Source organism: Topomyia yanbarensis, chromosome 1, assembly GCF_030247195.1.
Source record: "Topomyia yanbarensis strain Yona2022 chromosome 1, ASM3024719v1, whole genome shotgun sequence".
Taxonomy (NCBI): domain Eukaryota; kingdom Metazoa; phylum Arthropoda; class Insecta; order Diptera; family Culicidae; genus Topomyia; species Topomyia yanbarensis.
In genome coordinates, this window is record NC_080670.1 from 8,477,783 (window position 1) to 8,499,907 (window position 22,125).

Genomic DNA, 22,125 nt, shown 5'->3' on the forward strand with positions numbered 1-22,125 from the left:
GTCACTCATATGCCCTATAATATTTTTGTAATTGTAATTATAATTGATTAGTTCATGATACCATGTTGGTTAAATTTGTATACCTTATGCTAGGTCATTTTTATGTATACTATAAACGAGGTATACCCTTATACCATGATTTTTGATTGTTTTTTTTTATTTTCGTTTGACACAACAAGCAATGTAAATACAGTATTTTTTCTATGCTTGTTTGTAAAAATTGGTGATTTCTATTGGGGTTGCACTAAGGTAAGACTCAAATGTCAATATATTTTACTTATTATCTAGATCTGTTGCCTTTCTAATAAAAAATACTCTATTATAACTAGACCAGGCAACTAAAACATCAGAGTGTTGTTGCATAAAAAAATGGCAATATTATTAAACAAATATGTTATTGTTGAAATATTTCTAAAAATCAACATCTAAACCCGGGTTTCACTTAATTTTCAACTTGTTTCTAACCAAATGTTTAGTCTTTGGGAAAATTAACATTGTTATTAAATATATTATTTTTTGCCATGCGCTTTCATATGCCTTTCGCTGTCCGAATCCGTGGTGAATATCGAAAACTGGACCGATCCCGCTTTTTGACACTTCATTTTTTTTGGGTCCCTTGTTTTTTTTTGAGCTAGAAAAAAACAACACAAAAATAGACAACAAAACGACCCGTTTATTATCTCCGGCAGAATCTGCGAAAAATTCATTCCCATTAACTTTGGTCACGAGCACCGTGAAAATGTCCGATCTCAGTGAGTTGAAGTAAGTATTCCGTTTCTTCGTAGCAAATTAAATAATGTTATAGCGAATCTTTTCTTTGTACCATTTTGTGACAGTCGCTGCCGGCTGTGCTTCTCACCAAACAACCTAACGGATGCACTATTTCCGGCCAGCGGTTCCCCGAACCAAGAACTGATGGGTATGATCTACGCGTGTACTTCGATTCGTATCACTTTCGAGAAGGATTTTCCCTGCCCGATCTGCAGTAGTTGCGTCCGGATCGTTAACCAGTTTCACGCCTACCGGCGCAAGTGTTTAACCAATGATCGTGAACTGAAGCAGCTGCGCGACGGAAAGGCGAGTGATTTGTCCGGCGAAGACGAGGATGGGGAATCCGATGATGAGACAGACCCACTTTCGAACGCGTCGGTGAAACAGGAGGATACGGGTTACGGTCGGTTTTATAGTAGGGTTAAACGACAGATTCGTGATTTTCTGGAGACTCAGGTTAAGGAGATTGAACGGAAAGCGTTAAACCAACTGAATGATGCTCTGAGGCAAAGGCTACACACGGGAACGGATATAGGTTTACAGATGACGGTTGATGAGTCGTTTGGTGAGCAGGAGCCGCAGCCACACGACGAAGAGTTTAATTATACCCAGGAAAGTAACGAACAAGAAAGGGACTATGGACAGCGAACTAGTAACAGTTCAGACGGAACCGATTGGAAGACTAAATATTTAACGCTTCAGAAGAACAATGACCTGCTGCAGAAAGCGTTCCGAGAGCAAAAGGGCAAAATGAAAAGCACGGAACTGATGTTAAAAAATTACCAGGAGCAAAGTGGTATAGCAGGTTCGTCCAACAGTTCCATGAATTCCAGTATGATGGAAATGGTCAGTCCCATAGAGCAATCAAATCATCCAATCAGTATCAATGGATGGCCGTCAGGATTTACAACGCATCCTGCATTCCCGGAGATATCAGTCGACTATTTGAGAATTATAAACTACAAATCGGGTCCCGGAGAGAAGGGCGATCGTATATTTGTCAGCAAACTCGCGGTTGCCGTGTTTGGAGTGGAAACGTTAGCTAATTCTAGCGTGACTGGACGACCCTCGAATGCACACAATCATCTCCCACCGAAACCCCCGCTATGTCCGCAGAAGTTGGCGGCAATTGGACGTAAGTATAGCTTTGATTGGTATAGCAAAAAAGAGAGCTGTGCTAGCTAGCTAGCTCGTTCTGACCCCGACGTGATTTGAACACGCAACCTTCTGATCTGGAGTCAGACGCGCTACCGTTGCGCCACGGAGTCATCTGAAGATCTTTTTTTTTATTGTCTTCTAGTAAAACTTTTCGAACGTGTCCAGCTTGAGGTGGGACCCGCGAACCAGGAAGAGCTGCTCACCCGCTCGCACGAGCGACTGGTCCGCATTATCGTGTGCCAAAAATCGATGAACTTGAGGAAGCAGTTCGCTAAACAGTTTCACGGACAAGACGATGATCTGGAGTCGGAGCCGGAGAAGAAGAAGAAGAAATTTCAGCTAAAGAAAGCCTAACCGTCCCGGTACGGTATGGCCGGAGTGTTTAGATGAATAGGGAGTAAGTGAGTTAAATAAAAACAAAGTCGTTCTCGTCACATTTAATTACACTGTATTAGTTGAGTCTACGCAATTAATTGCAACACGTATTTGACAGTTACACTCGATCACTGCGCCACCTACAAACGTTGGCCAAACGTGTCTCAGACAGGAGGGTGTCACTCCTGTCATCCGCTATGGAGATATACGGACTTTGACAGTAGTCAACATAGGATGGGCCTAGCTGCATCTAGGCCCACGTCGCCCGTGCAATAGCATTGGGTTGTTTTGATTTTAACAAAGGCAGATGTTGGCTAGGACAACATGGCTGCCTAGCAGGGGGCTGGTCTCAGACGTTCGATTAATTCGGAATTTCAGTACCGGGTGTTCACACACAATTTCGAATCGAGCCTAAACGTCTGTTATCTGTGACTTGATTAAATGTGTTTCTATTTGTTTCAATCTCAAACGCATTTTCAAAGCTTTGCTTTGTCTATTAATAATTTGTACATGATTGTGATTCATTCGGGGAGCAACCGATAAGTGACCAGGCATCTAGGCTGTGAATAAAAAAGGAAGGTCACTAGCTAGTTAAGTTCATTAAACGGCTTATTCCTAGAGCAATGTCGTCGGTTAGCTGGTTTCGCCTTTGGGGGATACACCGTCGCAATACAGGCGGATGCAACGACACGACATAATTATTGGCACAGAAATCAGACGCCCATCTCGAGCGTTTAAGTTGTTTAAAAATTAACGAATTGACTTATTATCAGATAGTCAAATGGGACATTGAATGAAGAATACAATTCTTTTACTACAAACATCAATTTCTAAATCTAACAATAAATTGATTTCTACGAAACGAAATGTAAACATGTTCTTGTTTGACACTGGCTGCCTAGCTTGACAATGGTTTCGGCGACAGGGGTTAAAGTCCTTGGTAGTTAATCCGGCAAACGCAAAAGGATAGAGGTCAAGGTGGTGTCCTCTTAATTAAATTTCATAACATCATAACAGTTTTAATTCGATTTTGATAGATTTTTTTTTTAATTTTTGCAGATTTGTTTGTTCGAACATGTAAGTCTAACATATCTGTGTTATTGTTATCACTTTATCAAGCAATTGATAACAAAGCACCGGCCATTCGAAATACAAAACACCGCGTCGGCAGCCGCTATTACACAGTAGTTTGTTAGCGCTCCAAAATGACGCAGATCGAGATCGATTGCAGTACGTTCGACGACGAAACAAACACCGCAACGGAACAATTCATATTCAACGCCCGATTTCCGGAATATGGCAGCGTGCTGACGCGATTGGCATCGTTTAAAACCGACGATTGGGGTGCCAGTTCACGACGACAAATGGCCGAGGCAGGATTTTTCTACACCGGTCGTAAATCTACCGTTCAGTGTTTCTACTGCGGCTTAAGGCTGTCCAATTGGAAAGTTACCGACGAGGCTTGGAAGGCCCATGCGAAATTGGCTCCCGACGAGAGATGCGACTATTTGGACCACATGAAGGAGGCGCATTTTGTTGGCAGCAAAGGTTCGAAGCCTGGCGAATATGGAAGGAAGTCGTGTTTTCAAGGCAGTCTTGATGCCGAATGGAGGCCCTGTCGAATGATGAACGATTGTGTTATCTGTGTTTGGGAGTTCTGGATGTTGCCGTCGCAAAGCGGCAAAGATTAGTGCATAGGTTGGCAGCATAGTGACTCACGACTGATATTTTGGTATTATTCGCTTAGTATGTAGAACTGCCACAATAAATTCATTGTAAAACTAAGTCAAATCTACGATTTTTTTTAAATATTAGTTTCATTATCATTTCGACAAATCTTCAAATATTCCATTGGCCTTCCACCGAAGCCGATGGTACAGATATTGAAGGACTTTCCGGTTCGAAAGCACGTTTAGGGATTTAATTATTTGCCTGCAAAGAAATTAATGTTTTTAACCTGAAAATCCTTGATCTCGGGAAATATTTCGAAGTTTGGGCCATCAGTGAAGATGAAATCTGGAGAAAATTTAGATTAGAACGTAAATAACATTGAGAGCCTCTCTTTGTTTACTTTCTCTTCCGATTATTACGAAGTCACTATAACACTTTGCACTAATTTTCCAGTACAGCGTCGCTGACGAGTATAGGAAAACGAACTGTGAGAGCCAAACGCCTGCGATCCAGAGCTTCACACATGTTGTGTGAACTGTTTGGATTTAGTGTTTAACTGGTTTATTTTCCAACTGGCAGCAAGTTGGTGTCAGTTACTGACGAGTGGAACACGACACATTTAAAACCAACTTTTCTAAGGTAGGTCTTGTGCCTTCATGCGCAAATGGGTTTATCCATTTTTTTCCTTTGGGAAGTAATGTTGCATGCTTCTTCTAGAAGTCGTCGAATCACCGTGAGAGAAAATCGTGTGTTTTTCTGACCGCAAACTGTACAAATAGTTGTTCAGAAATGGTGAAAGGCCGTGTTAGAGGTTTATCTGAGAAAACCTCAAGGGATACAGAATCGAAAATCCGCCTAATTCTAAGAGTACAGATGCCACTTGCTTTTTACCAGTGTATATCAGTTGAATTTCTGATAAAAGTAGCGCAAGACAATCGTCCCTTTGCTTGTGCGATAGCCAAATATTGAGTATCTGTTAACAAGCCGTTCACCTCAGCCCACTTATCGAGGCGTCGGAAAATTATTTTCCCAACAATTTTCGAAAACAGGAAAACATTTCAATTGGCCGATACGAATTGTGGTCGCTTCCGAAATTATTTATATGCGCCGCACTTTCCGCGTGAGCATCTGAACATTCCTTTTCCCACTACGTGCTGGGGGTCGTATGCTCACCCGCGCACCAGGTATGCGTTTCGTTTGGGCTGGGCTTGAACCGCGGTGGATCGATGATCAAGCCTGCGAGGAAATCGTATGCTTCATTCGGCGAAAGCTCCTGCACCGTGGTAATAGTATCTGTGATCTTCTCTCGTGTTTCTTCCAATCAATGTTTCATACGAAATATTAATCGAATTCATGCGGTTTGTACCGTGATTTATTGAAACAATGATTGGCAACTTATCGCTACCGTTGGGATCGGATCAAACCGTAGCGTAGTCTGTGTCATATCACCTTTGTTCAAAGATTCTATATCACACATAATTCATTATCATTGAAAAGGGATTAACATGGAGCTGCGTGGGAGCTGAAATCTTTAAAGCCAAGCGCGGATCAGCTATGTATTCCAAAATATCGAAGTCTAACTTGAGCTTTTGGAGTGATATATGGTCGGTATTAAGTCAGACCGGACCAAGTCACAAAATCTTAAAAAATGAGATAATGAAAATACGGGATAAAGACTTTCTTCAGCTACATTCGACATTCACAAGAATAAACTTTAAAGTCGTTTTTCTCGAAATGAATGCAAAGTAACTTAGTCCGGTCTGACTTAACACCGATCGTATAAGGAAGCAATCTTGGAAGCAATATAATTTTCACTTTACAAGTGAAAATGCATTCTATTGAAGGTATAACACTTTTTGATCCCTAAAGGTACTCCTCCGTAGGGGTGTATCGGTCAAGGGAAATGGCTCAGCTCTTTTAAGCATTTCTGTGTAAGAGCACCTAGAGCATTTTGCTCGCATTCAAGCATCTTAACTAGCTAAAACGAGGAGTCTTTGAAACGACCAAATCCGTGCCTTGACAAATCTTCGACGGTCAGACACAACTCGGTGACCACACCGTCAACCTCCACGTTCCTCGAAGGTACATATACGCGGTACTCCACCGTGCAGAGCTGATCGTGGGCAATCGCGTTTGCTTGCTTCGGGTCAACTTGAATTACGTTAAGTGTTTAAGCTTTGAAGGCGTTGACTATCACAAGATATGGTTTGCGTTCACGACCCTTCACCGTTCATACAAATCTGAGACGGATGAATCCATAATCCATCCATCCATCTGTATGTGGAGAAAAGGTTACAAAAAAAAACAAACCTTAACGAAATTTAAACTAAATACAAAGAAAGAATACCTAATGTAAGAAAACAAAAAAAAACCTATGCTTAAAACTGTATGATGACCGATGAAGCGAACACCTCGCCGCCAGCTCGCAGTAACACGCCAGACGATCGAGCACCAGCAGTGGCATGCTGGTGTCCGTACCTCGCAACTGCCTTTACACTCTCCTGTACGATAACCGTGAGACCGCCAGCCAGCAGCAGTAGACCGGGCAAACATTCCGCTCATACTGCACACCAGCACGTAGAAGTTTGCCTTTTTTAGTGAGCAGCACAATGACGCCAAAATCATTCAGGGAACGCTGAACCAGCAATCCACGATACAACACACTAAGACCATCGATTCGTGAAGTGAAGCAGTTGTTAAATGTGAATATGAAGCTCAACGTAGCAGAAGTTAATGCTTGTGCAATTCCATCATCTACGTCATGCAACATTTGCAATTATGGCGCCACTGGCATATAAACAAGCATATGGGGGATAGACCACTAGTGAAAAATTGTTCCCAAACACGAAGAGTAATCCACCAGCAAATGAGTGGGACCGTCAATAAAAGGTGGTGCTAGTGTTCTGAGAAAATTACTGGATCGATTTTTTTGAGGAAATTCCCTCATGGTGTTATGTTTGTTAGTCTGTGTTAAACACCGCCAAGAAAAAGGATCTCAACACGCAGCAGCAAGCTGCGCCAACAAGACCCGACGGATTGCAGTAACTTTATTATTTTTTTTTATTTTTACATGTTCTAAAAACACGAAAGATCCACGGCTCAGTTGTCCTAACGCATCGGGCCATGTCAAAGAAATTAGAAGAAAAACAAATCTTTCGGATGCAGCAAAATAATGCGGGGAAACCACACACGTCACTTGTTATCGGTTCTAAGGGATCGAAAAAATCGGGATGGTTTTTGGGTTTAGGTAAAAAATTACGAGAGTGAATCTTGGACCCTTTCCAAAAACAAAAATTCATCAAAATGAAACATTCCCAGAAATAAAACCATCAGAATGCAAAAGTTCACATAAAGTTCTTAGCGATATTTCAAGCTGCTAAAGCTTTAATGGAACCTGAAAGCTGCTTAAGCCGCTATTAGAACATAAAACGTATTGAAAAACTACTTAAAACGAGAAGCTTATGAATTTTTGGTTGCTTGGGTTGTTTTGCATCATCTGGTATTGTTTATCATTCGAAAGATTACATTTCATGGGAAAGTTTACGTTCTTTTAAACATGAGCCTTTTTTGAGTTTAATTTTTGAAATACATGTGGTAATAATTTTGCCATATTTTGAAATGTGGGAACCTTTACTTATTTGCAGCTGCTGTTTGAATGCACACGAAATGAACATTAAATGTTCTTAACAATTTTCAGACCGAGTACAAAAAAAAACAAGCGGCCAACCCGCTATCGGAATAAGTGGCTTCTTACAAACGAACCTGAGCTCATCGTTGTATGGTTTCACTGGGGCTTTAACTTCGATGGGTCATTCGTCCTGAGCAGCTCGTCGTTCCGAGTGCTTGAATACCTATTCTGATATGTGATGAGGATAATTTATCATTGTTTATTATTTCGATAATGATTGATGACATCATTTCGCGCACCATCCGCCTGGCATCCCTGTTACACGCAAGCCCTGATCATCGGTCTTGTGAACTAACTATACCCCAAGGACGATGATCAACTAGTAGAAGGTTTGTGGCAGCCATATACCTACATTTTTCTTTCAAGCACACGCAGCGAAGGCAAAACGGTACACTGCATGTATATGTGTAGGTACCTACCATGCATGATCCGCGTGCAAATCAGAGACGGCAACAAGCGGCAATTTCATTGCATAGAAGAGAATTAATATGCGCCACTGCCACCATTCACAAATGGCCTTCGCCAGCGCTAAAGACAGCATGGTCCATCAGCAGCCAATGGCTTGGCTTGCCTGCATGTGTGTACGATTCAAGGCTGTAGTATGACAGCAGCGTAGCGATGTGACTTTCATTGTTGAACAGTTGGCTAAACGGATGCTCCCGGCAGGGAAAAAAATTAGCAATGATCTCATTGAAATGAAAGTCCAAACCGCTTATGATTCGAGCAGAAACATCCCGAAACATAAAATTATTAGCTATTCGATTCGAGCAGTATAACATCCTCCATCCATTCGTTCTATCTCTCTCCTATATGTCATTCATTACTCACGCGTATGTATACGCGGTTGTAGTAAGAGCGCAGCGCAGCCCGTAGAAGAGAAAGCACAACCTCACACTGTGCAAGCCCCGAGAGGTCGTCGACCTAGCGGCTGCCGTCGATGTCGGTAGCCCATCTCGCTCGCTCTCTGCTCGTTTGCGGTTAGCCGTCCTCTTTTCTCGCGCACACAGTAGCACGCCAATTCGTCATCGCTCGTACGCGTATATGTGTTTATACCTCGTACTAATCGCCAGCTAAAATGTGCAGCTGATTCAATTCTCTTTTTCGCAGATAGTACATTATGCACACTCTCTCGGTGCGGCCTGTCCGTGTGTGTGTTCTCTAAACTGCGCTCATCAGGGCCGTTTCTTCGTCCACCCCCGCGCATCTAACAATGGCATGCTGTGAGGGACAAACCACTTGCATATCAGGGCCGTGGTGAATACATTTGACATTTATTTGTTATTGACCTCGCGCCGCTCGCTGTTCAACGATGATGGCATGTGTGGATGTGTGCGTTTTGTATTTGGTTATTGGAACAAAACTGCACATCGTAAGGTGACGAGTGTGTGAGGAAGCGGGAGAGAGAGCGAGCTAGAGTGAAAGATAGGTATCTGTCTTCGTGGAAGCAACTTTGAGTGGAGTCGAGTCGGGAACGAAAAAACTATAGTAGGTATAGAAAAGTGTACTTCTTGGTCGGTAATTGGCCAAAATTTAGCAAAATATTGTAATAATAGTGCCTGAGGAAAGTGCCAGCAGGAACATCCTGCGGACAAGAGTGTAGTGGAATGCTGATTTGGGTGCGATTTTGAGCTGTCATCGTTCGACTAGAGCAGTGTCTGCAGAAGCGCTACATGTATAGCAGAGGCAAAAAAATGGAACAAGCAAACGTCGAAAGTCGCTGTCGTCTGTGCTTTTCGGTGGAGGACCTTACCTGCTCCCTCTTTCTATCCGAGGGCGTACCTAGCCGGGAAGTGATCGACATGATACTGGAATGTACCTCTATACGGGTAGGTATTGAAAACGGCCTTCGTACGTGTGGCTTTAGCTGCTAACTTATGGCGCATTAACTTTTTGTGTGATGTTTTTGTTTTGCTCTCGGCAGATAACCTTGGAGGAAGACTACCCCTCGAAAGTGTGCGAAAAGTGCTTGGAGACGTTAGACAAGTTTTACCACTATCGACAGCGCTGTCTACAGAACGATAAAATATTGAAATCTCAACGCAATTCATCCAATAGCCGAGCAAAATTGGTTCAGGTAAAACAAGAACAGCTGGAAGAGTCGGAGCATCATAGTTCTGTACGTCTTTCGCCCGCACAAGACCAGCAAGTTCAACCAGTCAAACAGGAAGATCCCGGAGGTTATTCGTCAATTCTTCGAAGCATCTTGCTACAAAGTCGCGAACCAGGACGGGCTGGGTCAACTGCATCAGCAGAACAAGAACTCGAACAGGACAATGCAGGAACTTTGGTTGCGGCTGAACCAAAGGCGGAACAAGACGATCAATCGGCGGAAGAACCGGAAACCGCTCCGGCTTCCCTCCTGCAGCAGATGCTCCTACAGCAAGGCTACTCGCCCCGGGAAATCCAGTCTCCGGCAATTCAACCGGGACCTAGCAATCCGGAGCCTACATCGTCGTTGCTGAAAAGAATGCTGCTTGAAGGTGGCGGCACCAATCACGACTGTCCGTCTCCACTGGAGGGACCAAGCACACTGAATCACAAACAGGAACCGGAACCAACGCCACCGCCACCAACCAATCACCACCATCAGCAGCACGACGAAAACCACAACGAAGAACATTCCGAGACACCGTTGGCCTCGCAACTGCGAGCGATACTACTGCAACATCGAGCCGCAGCCGTAGCGGCTGCTTCCTCCGGGGGTGCTGGTAGTGGTAGCAGCAAGACAACGCCGTCAGCGACGGTGGCAACAGCAGCAGCAGCCGCAGCAGTGACAGACGATTTGCTAAATTCAGCTGCATCAACTGAGAAGCCGGAAGTTTCCTATCTGAGAAGTTTGTTCCTGCGGAACGATTCCGATGCGAACGAGGACAGCGATAGCGATGCGGGCGATAGGCCAACCGGGGAGATGCTGTTCAACATGTTCCAGCAGCTGCGGGCCAGGAATGAGGTGAGTAGCGAGAAAAATGAGTAACATTTTCGTTTCAACCTAGTCTCATCCGTACCTGACAATGGCTTAGCGTCAGCCAGCTAAAATAAAAAAAAAATGTTACGTTGTACGGACTAAACTACTGTTTGCTGATGACAAACAGTGCAGTCACAATTCATACAGCGCCTAGAATCTTCTCTTGTAGATTGTATTGCGCGTTTATTTTTCATTGTGTTAGGCAGCGTATTAAATACCGAGAAGTGAAGAACACAAATAAGTTATCCCCACCATCACCTTTCAACCTTAGGAACTCTGACCAGTGATGCCAAACTCAAACTCAACTGCCTCCGCCCTTCATTTTCTTTCAAACTGACAAGTTTCACGCAGAGTCAAATGCTTCAATGCAGAGGAAATATAAATTCATTCACCAAGAAAAGCATTTATTTGTTGTATGTGAACAAATTGAAGGCAGTATGTGGCATCTACATGGTCGAGTATAGGTAAACGGCGTAATCTAAATTCAGTTTGCTACTGAAGTTGAATTTATACTGAACATAACTGAATGAATGTGCTGCACCGAACGAATGATTGACAATACAAACAAACGAAAAATTGCTTTCAGCGCAGCGGACATGAATTTCTATCTTTTTTCAAGCTCACTCGGGGATGTCAATTTTTCTGAGCTCCGACTCTGACCAACACAAAATCTTCTATAATTTCTCTAATGTTATAATACTTATTCCGATCCGAATTCATCAACTCACCAACTTTTCCCATTTCAGCCGCCAAATTCCGACGACACGGACGACTCGGAAGATCGTGCCTACGATTACAGGATTCCGAGCGTGCGGCGGCGCAGCTCGGAGTCCACTACAGACTCTCGCAAGCGCCGCCGCTTGGACTTCAATTGTCTGCTGTGTGGCCGTCTGTTCCTGAATCGCTCCAAACTGGTGCTACACATGCGAACGCACATTGGTTCGACGGAGCCGGTGCCACCAGTACCACCACCACCTCCATCATCAACGCAAAATTCGGCCGCGGCAGCAGCTACAGCGGCGTCCGTTGTGGCAGCAGCTACAGCGGCGTCCGTTGTGGCAGCAGCTGCTGCTGCGGCCGCAGCAACTCCCGGCGGTGCCAACGCAGAGGATGACGAGGAAAGCCGCCAGATCGAGCTGCTCGAGAGGCGTTCCTATGCGTGCTATATCTGCGGGGCCGATCAGAACAATCTGCAACAGCTCAAGGAACACCTGCTACTCGCCCACCAGGATCGCATCCGCAGCCGGGGACGTGCCAAGGAACGACCGAAACCACTGATCAGCTGCAATTTTTGCAGTCGCCAGTTTCGGAGTCAGTTCGCTTACGGGGAACACCTGAGGACGCACACCGGTGAACGGCCGTTTCCATGCGATCAGTGTGATAAGCGGTTTCCGAGGCGCTTCCAACTGCTAGGCCATCTGTACAACGTGCACAAGCAGTCCTGGGTGGCGGACGAGTCCAAGGCGAAGTTCGTGAAGAAGTAGTGGGTGCCCTCGAGGGAGTCGGGCCGACGATGACACAGGAAAACGCTCCGCACCGGTTTCGGTTGGAGTTTAGAATGTTTAAAAAAAAAACCCTTTCGTTTTAACTCTATTATTTTTTTGATACATTTATAACATACGAAAATTATACCTTTTATTATCTGTTGAGAAGTATAGCATACAATTTTATACTGAGATGTAGGAATGTTTTTTTTAACACACCAAAACTTCCCAATGAACCAATATTGTGCTGTAGTTACGAAACATTTCAAGTTGCATATGCTACTTGGGGCGCAATCTGCTAAACAGAATACGGGAGAGTACCCAATACTCGACCTTATAGGATCATTATTACTCTCGAGTATGTGACCCTTCATATAGTAGGACATATGACATCTAACCAATCCGAAGGCAAAGGTCACTCACAACTTTTAAAAGTTCGGGTGGGATTCTTTCCTTCTCAACAACAGGCTTCTAGCCTGGTTTTTTCTCGTCGGCAGTCGTTATAATCAGTAAAAATCAAATGCGGAGAATTTAGATCACACCAGGGCACTAATCAACTGGTCAGAAACTTACAAGTCTCTATTCGTTAACGTTTCGGAAGAAAATCTTGCCAAACTTCTCGGGACGGGAAAATCAATCCTTTATCGTTTCACAACAGCCTGAACTAAAAAGTATACGAAATCAAATTGTATCACAAGAAAAGGTTCGTCAAAACACATTCAACTGATCGTTTTCGAACATTTAGGGAATAAAATAAAACATTTTCCGTATCCGTTCCATTCAATTTCATAGTCTTATACAAATGCACGTACCTTTCCATTAACACTGCTCATAAACTCTTCTGCAACGTTCGGGGCAACTTGCTAACCACCTGGATTTGGGTATAACGGAGTGCTCCGCTTTCCATATGAGCAAATTTCCTGCCAAATCATGCATTTTTGGGTAAATTTCTGCTAGATTCGTCAGGGACGTCGAACGTATGATGAGTAGTGAAAAAAGAGGCTTAGTGAAGCTACTGGAAATCTCGTTTCACATAAATCTCATAATTAGTGACGAGACAATGCGGTTTCGTCAACGACGGGTGTAGACCTTCCGCGCACGTGATGTCCCCCATTAGTATTCTTCCGTTTATCGCGGTTCAGCGCATTTTGGACTTTGTACGTTTTGCTTAAATGCATTCTTGTCGCCACGTCTCTCACTGAACTATGTACTGGGATTCCTCTTGAAAGCTTCGGTTACCCGACTGTGATCCTTCACACACCAAAACACGTCTTTTAAGCAAACGTTTCATATTGTCTGCTGTCTGTACGCGTGGTAATAGATCATGTGGACTCTCCCCGAAATTGGCACATTTTTCAGCATGACCAATGCAATAGTCATCCTATTGATTCTCTGCGCACTTGCCATACCGGGCCTTAATGCAACAATGGCCAGTTTTCTTGCATTTAGTGCAATGCATGACGTGCGGTAAGGCACAAATCCCCGACTACATACGGGGAACGTGCCATTTAAGCCAATATATTCTGATTCCTGACGTGCGGTACAAAGAACCAAACGGGTAGACGAATCTTGTCGAACGAGAAGTAATTAAGTAACGCAGTCCCATCACTAACATACAATTTTGACCCACTCGGTGTGATTGCCATTCAAAATAATTACTTACTGGATCAAGGGGTCCTCGAAACAGCCAATCTCGAGCTTCAAGACGCTTGAAAAAATATCGAATCGGTGACCACACCGCCGATCTCAACTTTATTGGTGGATATGTAAACGGGATAGTCCCTAATAAAATGCTTGTCGCCAGTAATGCCTTTTGCTTCCTCTAGACAGGTTATCACAATTCTGAGCTTATCTGGACAAACTTTCGAGATATTGCGAATCTTTTCTTAAATCCACATTGCGACTTTTCAGCCGTGCGCCACCGGGCCATGCGTTGAATTACGCGCCCATCTAGTTTGCATCAGTGCGAGTGAGAAAACGTTTTGACGTTTGTTTTTGTTTCAATCGCACTTGTGTGTATCCCATATAGCAAGAACTCGACGAAATGCTAGATTATCTCGAGATAGACAATATTACCGATCCACCAACCAGGTCACAGCTCCCAAAAATGCCCCTTCAGTATGCTGGTATATACGGTATCCTGAATGGGTACTCCGGTCGTTGCTTTAAAACACTTACGGCCAATTTCTTAACTGGATGAAAGGGTCATTCTTACGGTCGCATATGCGATTATGGCGCCACTGATATAGGCACAAGTATACCACCAGTATAGACCACTAGTGAAAAATTGTTCCCGAGCCTGAGGGATAACGTACTTGCAAATGAGTGGTTGGGACTGTGTATAAAAGGTGGAGCTAGTGTTATTGCAAAGTTGGCGGAACGATATTTTCCGAAAAAAAATTCCTCATAGTGTTATGTCTGTTATTCTGTGTCTGCAGTTCAAGATTTGCGGCTAAACTTTACGTCAAATGAACGACAGTCAAACACGAACGAGCCTTGGCCGAATCTTTTGGATATCAGGGTTTTCGGTGTTTTATACAAGTTTCCTATTATGAGAAATGAATATAACGGTTGGTTAGAGAACAAATATTCAAAATTATTTATCTTCAATAAATTGTTTGCTCAATTAACTAATTTGCACGTATTATTCCCCATAACAAATACTTCATACATCACCTTCAAACACCTAGCGTCAACTGATTTTAAGTTTCTCGAGGAAATGCTCCGTCCATCGCCTCCAACATCGCAATGATGATATTACAGAGGAATCTGCAGTAAACTAACATTTAAAAATTCACACAACTCCAATGAAAATTAGTTTTGTATTTTTATATTAAATTGTTATTATTTAATACAGTCGTGATTCGCTGGTTGGACATTTTTTAACTAGACCGCTTTTTAGTTGGACCTTTGTCCAACTAAAAAGCATCTGAATGTCAAAATCTTATGTCAAATTTACTTTGACAATCAATCTGACAATTATTAGAGATGTGAATAAATGCAATTAGAGTTTTTGACATCTGTCAGTCGGTCCAACCAACGAATCAAATTCGTTAGTTGGACAGAGGTGTGGCCCAACCAGCGAATCACGACTGTACTTCAAAAATGAGTAAACATTGATTAAAAATTTTTCCGATCAATTTAATTCTGCTCAATTTTCTATCGGTGTATTTCGCCCTCTGTGCACATTTTGTGAGGATTTCATAAGCCTTGTACTCTGCAAGGGGTGTCATTCCAAATGATTTTTAGCCAAAACTACCAGGTCAACTCAGTAAAACTTCTTACGTGATTAGTTATAAATGAGCAAAGAGTAAGCTGCATTGCAACGATACTTTTACAGGTTAACAATTATCCTAATTCAGGAATTAATTTTGTCATATTGAAGGCAGCGCGGAATTTCTTATCATATTTAAAAAACTTATGCTGATTTCGGTTTTATAAGCCTATCATTTCCATGTACACACAAAATTAATGTTCGAATGTAGGACTGCAAAAAAGCCAATGTAAACAGCAAAGTGACGCAAAACTGTGATTCCGCCAAGGGCACCAGAAGACCGAGCTACGATCCTGCATACCATAGATTGGATCATTTTCAGCTTCTTGCTAATGATGAGGTGACAGATATCCAGATTTTCTAGGTACGAGCCTAGGACTCCAAGCGCAAAATTTGTTTACCGCCGATGTTCTTCCGACTCCCTTTTCGCAACGGTTGCACAATTGCTACGCAATGTAAACAATATACATTTTGGATGAATTTCACGATTTCACCCTATATTTCAATAGTAAATACCTGATAGAAGAAACGTTACAGCTACTTGAAAATGATGCAATTCGATTCCGTACACTCTTTATTAACGTTGCAGTGCTCTTTGAATACTCTTTGCACAAATACCTCTCAGGTTGTATAACAAAAACTTAGATTGAAATAGTTTTTGTTATACAACCTGAGAGGTTGTTGTGCAAAGAATATTCAAAGAGCACGTTAATAAAGAGTTTACGGAATCGAATTGCATCATTTTCAAGTAGCTGTAACGTTTCTTCTATCAGGTATTTACTATTGAAATATAGGGTGAAATTCATCCAATGTATATTGTTTACATTGCGTAGCAATGCGGTCAAAAAACAGTGGAACTGGTCCTCTTTGGTTCAGTCTAATCCATCCCAATAAAGGCACCGAATTTGTCGCCCAATTGATTTGCCCAATTTTTCCCACGCATGTCCGAAAAGCCTTTCCAAATTTCGAAATATAATTTTCTAATCGTGAATAAGACATAATTTGCCAAAAAAGCGCGGCCCCCCTCTCCACGGCTTCACGGTTTGAAACAGGAAAAACAAAATCATGTTGATAGTTACAGTACTACTTTTCAGTTTGTAAGCTAATTAAATTTAATTTTTTTGATTCAAAAATAAGAATAAAGTACTCTATAAGAGGCTACTCGCTATAAATACATGTGAAAAAAATGTGATTTACATGAGAAATTTAAGATCAAACTCAGTAGCGAAAAAATATAAAATAATGGTATTCTTTCCCGGATAGAATTTTACAATAGCATTTACCCTACAAACAATCATAAAACAATAAATATTATAATTATTACTGTTTTAACAGCGTTTGACGCGGAGTTCTCGCAGTTGATTTGCATTAAAATTTTATGTAACAATCAATTTTAGTGTTCAGTAAAAAACTGGTACAGTAACTTAACATTAAATATACTACTTTCGAGAAAAAAAAAGTATGGAGAAAAAACGATTTCTTTAATGTTAACATACATTACCACCTGTAAAAGTGGATTATATATTGAAATTTATTGTAAAAACGTTACAGTTTGTTGTTTTTGTATTGTAGCATAACACTAGAACTTACTGTAAATTATTGTTAAATTATTTTACTATTACAGTGAAAATCGTGGTTTTGTCTGCATATTTCTATTCGGGTTATTATTTAATCACTTAAATGCTGCTTAATTTTTTTCAATTATTTCCATAAAATAATCACCGTTACCATAAAACTCACCACCGAGTAGCGATGAGTGGTGAACACGCAATCCCTGCCGCAAAGCCAGTCCCCAATCGACAATCAGCTGTCAAAACATCGATTCGCTTGTAAACAAAGGACTCTTGCGTTGAAGTCTCGCGAACGGGTGAAAAAATACACCTCTTAAAATTAGTGAAAAAATCAAGCAAATCCTCCATATATTACAACCATTCTCTACGTGTGCGATGGAGCACGATGAATTGTAAGTAATGTCGATTCAAGTGTCGAGAATTTTCCTGTGATGATTATTCCTTCCCCGACAGTAGTCTGGAGTACTTTTGCAGACTGTGCGCCTCGGAGGGGGTGGTGATACATCCGCTTTTTCCCCCTGGAGACGACGACCCCAAGGACGAACTGGTCCGGATGATCGATGTGCTGACCTCGGTGACGCTGACACGTACCCAGGACTCCCGTGCGGTCATCTGTGACAAGTGTCTCCAAATGCTGGATTTGTTCTGTCAGTTTCGCGAGGAATGTCTCCGGCAGGATGTTATGATACGCACACGGCGCGTACTGGATAAGGATCGGCAGGAGGAAGAGCGAAGATTGCTCGTACAGCAACAGCTGGCAGAACGTCAGCAAGCTGCCGCCCTGGAGGCGGTTGTCGAAATAAAAGAGGAAGAACCACCGGAGCCACCGACGATTGTGATAGATGACTGCAAGGAGGAACAGGAACCGGAGGAAGAGGAGGAGGACGACGAGGAACCACAATCAGCAGCGGAAGCAATGCTTCAATCTAGTCTAGTAGCCAACAGCAATTTTCAGTCGCCAGCAGAGATTTCACTTTACTCACAAACCAGCAACCTATCGATTTCGGTGCAGGTCAATCAGATTTCGCTCAATGGAACCATTCCAGCGCATACAGCAGCTCCTACCGGGAGCGCAGAACCAGCTAGCTCCGAGGCTCGTCCCGTCCAGCGAACAGCAGCATTCCGGAAGGGTAAACTTGATCCGAACAAACCCCCACCGGACTGTGATACGTGTCAGGAGAGTTTCAGCACCCACTACGATTACGAGCAGCACATGGACAGTGTGCACGCGTGGGATCGCGGTGCGCGATGCTCTTTAGCATGCGATCCGTGTCAGATGCGCTTCACCAAGTCGTACAATTTGAAACGACACATGTACGAGGTGCACGGCGAATTGGCCCCCGGGTTGACGGTAACCGCATGTGAATACTGTGGCTTGCGATTTCTGCGCGGTTACACACTCAATCGACACGTTGCCAAGATGCACAGTAAGCGGAAAGCGAAGAAGATGCTGCTGCTGAAGAGTAAGTGAACGGATGATGTGGACGGTTGGATTCGGCCGTTTCGGAACTTTAGGAGGGTAAGGATGAAAGATGACTGTGGCCATATTTGGGTTCATCGCAGGGGGAAAGTTGTCGATAGGTAAGGGGCGGGATTTTGGGAACCGTGGGAGGCGAGTTGGGTGCCAGCAAACTCTGAAGGTGCTGTTCATCTGGAGGAATGAATTTGGTTGACTGAAGAATCGGTGGGTTTTTGATAACGCCGTAACTGGTAACACATATGGTCGGTGTTAAGTCAGACCGGACCAAGTCGCAAAACATCAAGAAATGAGTTAATGATAGCAAGGGATAAAGAATTTCTTCATCTTCATTCCACTTTTACCAGATTTGAAATATGAAACAATAAACAAGAATTATGGTAAAAATTATTTTCCATTTATAATGTAAAGGATGCTGCGATTCAAACTTTAAACGCGTTTTTTCTCGAAATTAATGCACTGTCACTTAATCCGGGCTGACCTAACACCGACTATATTTTAGTGGAAAATGTCCCGTCAAGCTTAGTCTCTATTTATTTTAATTTATGAGGTTCTGTTTGCTAATGGGAAACAATGAAATAGAACCTGGTTTACGGCTGGTAAGTCAATGCATCTATCTGTTGCTAAATCAGTGCCAGATACTGATGAGACGAAGTCGAAACGTAAATCTTTCGACTTACTGAAATTCAGTTACAGCTGTAAATTTAAAAAAATGTGGAAAAGGAATATATCTAGGTTCATTATTGTTATTGGAAGTGTGTAGTAGTTGGTTTCCAGAAGAATTTGTTTCACAATACTCAAGATTCATAGCTCTCACGTCATATTATGGTTGCCAAATGTACTTAAGAATTAAAAAGGGGTTAGAGCGATATACACGGTAGAAGAGCTAATATTCCCTGTGATAGATAACAACAGCACAATGCAATCAATCAAAACTATAACATTTATGGAACAAGATTTACACAAATTGAAAAGAAATATCCTGTGCCAAACAGCCAAAATAATCATAAAAAAATATATACATTTAAAAAGTTCCGTGAATATCTTGAGCTATAGGATCTGGGAAACCAACCTAGGTCAAAGGACTAATGCAAACCTACCGAATTCATCAGTCAGTCGCAAACCACAGCAAAAGTTAGATAATTTCTAAAAAACGATTCAACATGCCTTCTCTTTCGCAAACATCACAAACTTTTCAGAACATTCCATCCATCATTCGGTCGCTCGCTCGCCTCTCGCACACTCCTCAAGAGATAATATTCTCACTTTCAAGCAAGCTATCAACTGCGCTGTATTTATGTTCTAATCAGTATTAAGTTTCTTACATACATGTATAATCTCGTATCGATAAAGTATATAGTCCTTAATAAAAGCAAAAGCAAGAAATCAATTCATCTCACCATCTCCGTTCACTCCTGAATATTATCCAAAATCCATGCCAGATAGGTGCCCACGTTGGTGTACACATCCGGATAGCTCAGATGGCACTTGTTGGGACCGAACGAGAGAAACCCGTGCAGAACGTACCGCGGGCTACCGTCCACCGTTTGGACGGCTTGCAGCGGAGCAGCCGGAATGTCAAATACACAACCGGAAGCGGCCGGGTCCCGTTCAACGCAGATCTGTCGGAAGGTTTTCTCCAGCGGAATCTGATTCTCGTGGTACAGTCGCTGGCAAGCGACGGATTCAACGACGGTAACCTCGGACCGTTGGACACGTGGCTGCTTTGTGCTACCCTTCCAACCGACCCGGGTAAAGGTCGTTGGTTTGTAACTGCGCAGCGTCTTGGACAGTGGAAGACAGATCGGTTTGACGTTGTCTGGCGAAATGTCCGCTGGTTGGCGGAGTCGAATCAAGGCGACATCGTTAGCGAACCGGGGTTTGTTGTACTGCTGATGTACGGTGATCGTTTCGATGTTCAAGGTTTGTGTCGGCGGTGAACAAACCGAATGGCCGTCCAACTGGTCACAATCCTGACTGCTAGAGGTGTCGTATTCGCCTAGTCTGATCGCTACGGGTTTATAATTTTTAGTGTTGTACACGCACTGAGCTGCCGTTACCAGGTACCGTTCACTGATCAGGATACCATGGCAAAGAGTTTTTCGTTCACGAACTCCTTGTTGGGTGTATTCGATTAATCCTACCCAGGGATAAGTTAGAAAGATTGGTTTGTTATCTTCTTTGTCGAACGGGTACGAGTTGACTCCGCAGATGTCCTGGCTGAGTAACCTCAGCTTCGGGTGAACGTCCGATCGAGCTGGAGCTTCAACAAAAGAGGCATTCAATTGCTGAGCAATCCAATCGACGTATCGAGCAACGTCCGTAAAAACGACATACTCGAAGGGGTCACATCGCCCGCTATTTTCGATCGTCGGTGAAAACGATATGATCCCTCTAACGAACCATCGATCACCGAACAGGAAGAACATCCCACCACCACTATCTCCGTTACAGGCATTCACTCCATCGCGTCTTCCCGCGCAGTACATATTGCTGGTCAGCGATAAACCGAAAACCTCCCGATTACTATCAATACAGACCTGATTGTCCACCACCGGCAGTTGAGCTTCGTTCAAAATCTCCGAAAAGCTTAAGGTTCCCGTTGCTCCAAATCCAACGATAGTCCCTTCCCGATCGCGAATCAACAACCGATCATCTCCCTTATCCCACAGACAGACCGGCTGAATATAGTCCGTAAACTTGATATCGGTTGCCAGCTTGATCAGCGCAATGTCATGTTCCACGGCACCACTCTGAAAGCTTCGATGAACCAAGATCCGATCCGCTTCATGTTCTTGAGAACGTTCGTCCGCTACGCGGAGCCGATTTCGTCCAACCTGGACCGAAAGTCGTTCACTGGCGATGATACCGGTCGGTAGACGAACGCAGTGTCCGGCTGGAATAAAATGCGGATATGATAAACGCTCAGCAAACCTAGCAACACTGATTTTATCGATTATACGATCACTTATCTTTCCCTACTCACCTGTCAGAATGGTGTTCTTATCCAGAATCGTCCCGCCACACTTGTACTCGAAGGTCAGCCCCTCCCGATGAAAGATAGCTGTGTGCCAAGGCCAATTTCCTACCTGGGCTTCCTTTCCTCCGACGATCAGCTGGGCGATCTTACGCTTCCGCTGGCCACAATCTTTTGGGAAGCCAGCTTGAACTAGCAGAACCGGTCCCACTGCGGCCAACGTTAATATGATGGTCCAAATCAGCCGAATCATGACTGTCTTCCACTGATAGCGACTAGCTATCGACGAACAAGTGGCAATAGCTACACTCAAGAGCTACAAGTTCAAAGCTACACGAAGTTCTGAGACGGACTGCACTACTGCAGCAGATTCTATCGCGATCGTCATCGTTTGTTGTGTTGATCAGACGGGGATTTCCTTTGTATATATGTATTTGGTATATACAGGGTGTTTGGTTCATAAATGCGCTAAGAATCTCTCGAGGGGTGATAGGGTAACCATCTGCATTTAAACTGTTTCCATATAATTTTGCCTCCTTCGGAAAACGTGTCACGGGATTTGGGTCCCTGTGTATTTTAAATGGAGCTCGGGATTTCAAATGACAGTTTTCAATTGAACACAAATTGTTTCCGACGGATAAAATTGTACTTTTTCAGATTTAAATTCAGTGCTATTTTGATACTGTTGGTGTTTTTTTTAGAAGCAGCAGAACT

The 22,125-nt window shown here is 43.2% G+C and overlaps 5 protein-coding genes and 1 non-coding gene across 7 annotated transcripts in view; 4 read left to right on the forward strand and 2 right to left on the reverse strand.

Annotated features, from left to right (window-relative positions):
* The window catches only part of LOC131676803 (zinc finger protein 865-like), a 28,314-nt gene extending 24,219 nt beyond the window's left edge, over positions 1-4,095 (forward strand). The window contains exon 3 of the mRNA XM_058956119.1: positions 3,364-4,095. The gene's annotated coding sequence lies outside the window, so the exon portion shown is untranslated. The remainder of the gene's footprint in view (positions 1-3,363) is intronic.
* On the forward strand, positions 542-3,171 carry LOC131676801 (uncharacterized). Its single transcript, XM_058956117.1, has 3 exons — positions 542-762; positions 837-1,906; positions 2,072-3,171. The coding sequence occupies exons 1-3, from the start codon at positions 740-742 to the stop codon at positions 2,281-2,283; spliced, it is 1,305 nt and encodes a 434-aa protein (XP_058812100.1). The 5' UTR covers positions 542-739; the 3' UTR covers positions 2,284-3,171.
* Trnaw-cca (transfer RNA tryptophan (anticodon CCA)) lies at positions 1,968-2,039 on the reverse strand. The gene has a single exon. It is a non-coding gene; the product is annotated as a tRNA-Trp (tRNA).
* A 4,949-nt stretch (positions 4,096-9,044) lies between the features above and the next one.
* Positions 9,045-12,298, forward strand: LOC131676805 (protein sister of odd and bowel-like). Its single transcript, XM_058956120.1, has 3 exons — positions 9,045-9,489; positions 9,585-10,613; positions 11,375-12,298. Exons 1-3 carry the CDS (start codon positions 9,334-9,336, stop codon positions 12,110-12,112), a joined length of 1,923 nt encoding a protein of 640 aa, XP_058812103.1. The 5' UTR covers positions 9,045-9,333; the 3' UTR covers positions 12,113-12,298.
* Positions 12,299-17,128: 4,830 nt separating this feature from the next.
* Positions 17,129-19,820, forward strand: LOC131676807 (zinc finger protein 148-like). Of its 2 annotated transcripts, none has more exons than XM_058956124.1 (2): positions 17,129-17,349; positions 17,414-19,820. In XM_058956124.1, exons 1-2 carry the CDS (start codon positions 17,333-17,335, stop codon positions 18,426-18,428), a joined length of 1,032 nt encoding a protein of 343 aa, XP_058812107.1. In that variant the 5' UTR covers positions 17,129-17,332; the 3' UTR covers positions 18,429-19,820. The 2 variants fall into 2 exon arrangements, with proteins under 2 accessions (XP_058812107.1, XP_058812105.1); XM_058956122.1 differs by having other exon boundaries at positions 17,133-17,349; positions 17,411-19,820.
* On the reverse strand, positions 19,701-21,919 carry LOC131676806 (CLIP domain-containing serine protease B15-like). Its single transcript, XM_058956121.1, has 2 exons — positions 21,421-21,919; positions 19,701-21,330 (listed from the first exon to the last, which is right to left on the reverse strand). Exons 1-2 carry the CDS (start codon positions 21,662-21,664, stop codon positions 19,844-19,846), a joined length of 1,731 nt encoding a protein of 576 aa, XP_058812104.1. The 5' UTR covers positions 21,665-21,919; the 3' UTR covers positions 19,701-19,843.
* Positions 21,920-22,125: the final 206 nt, after the last annotated feature.

What these genes read in the sequence shown, in the direction of transcription:
- LOC131676801 (XM_058956117.1), top strand. Translation starts at nt 740, where the DNA reads ATGTCCGATCTCAGTGAGTTGAA. An exon ending in TCCGATCTCAGTGAGTTGAA is followed by an intron (nt 763 to 836) that starts GTAAGTATTCCG and finishes ATTTTGTGACAG; the next exon opens with TCGCTGCCGGCTGTGCTTCT. An exon ending in GAAGTTGGCGGCAATTGGAC is followed by an intron (nt 1,907 to 2,071) that starts GTAAGTATAGCT and finishes ATTGTCTTCTAG; the next exon opens with TAAAACTTTTCGAACGTGTC.
- LOC131676805 (XM_058956120.1), top strand. Translation starts at nt 9,334, where the DNA reads ATGTATAGCAGAGGCAAAAAAATGGAACAAGCAAACGTCGAAAGTCGC. An exon ending in TGGAATGTACCTCTATACGG is followed by an intron (nt 9,490 to 9,584) that starts GTAGGTATTGAA and finishes TGCTCTCGGCAG; the next exon opens with ATAACCTTGGAGGAAGACTA. An exon ending in AGCTGCGGGCCAGGAATGAG is followed by an intron (nt 10,614 to 11,374) that starts GTGAGTAGCGAG and finishes TTCCCATTTCAG; the next exon opens with CCGCCAAATTCCGACGACAC.
- LOC131676806 (XM_058956121.1), bottom strand. Translation starts at nt 21,664, where the DNA reads ATGATTCGGCTGATTTGGACCATCATATTAACGTTGGCCGCAGTGGGA. An exon ending in TAAGAACACCATTCTGACAG is followed by an intron (nt 21,331 to 21,420) that starts GTGAGTAGGGAA and finishes ATTTTATTCCAG; the next exon opens with CCGGACACTGCGTTCGTCTA.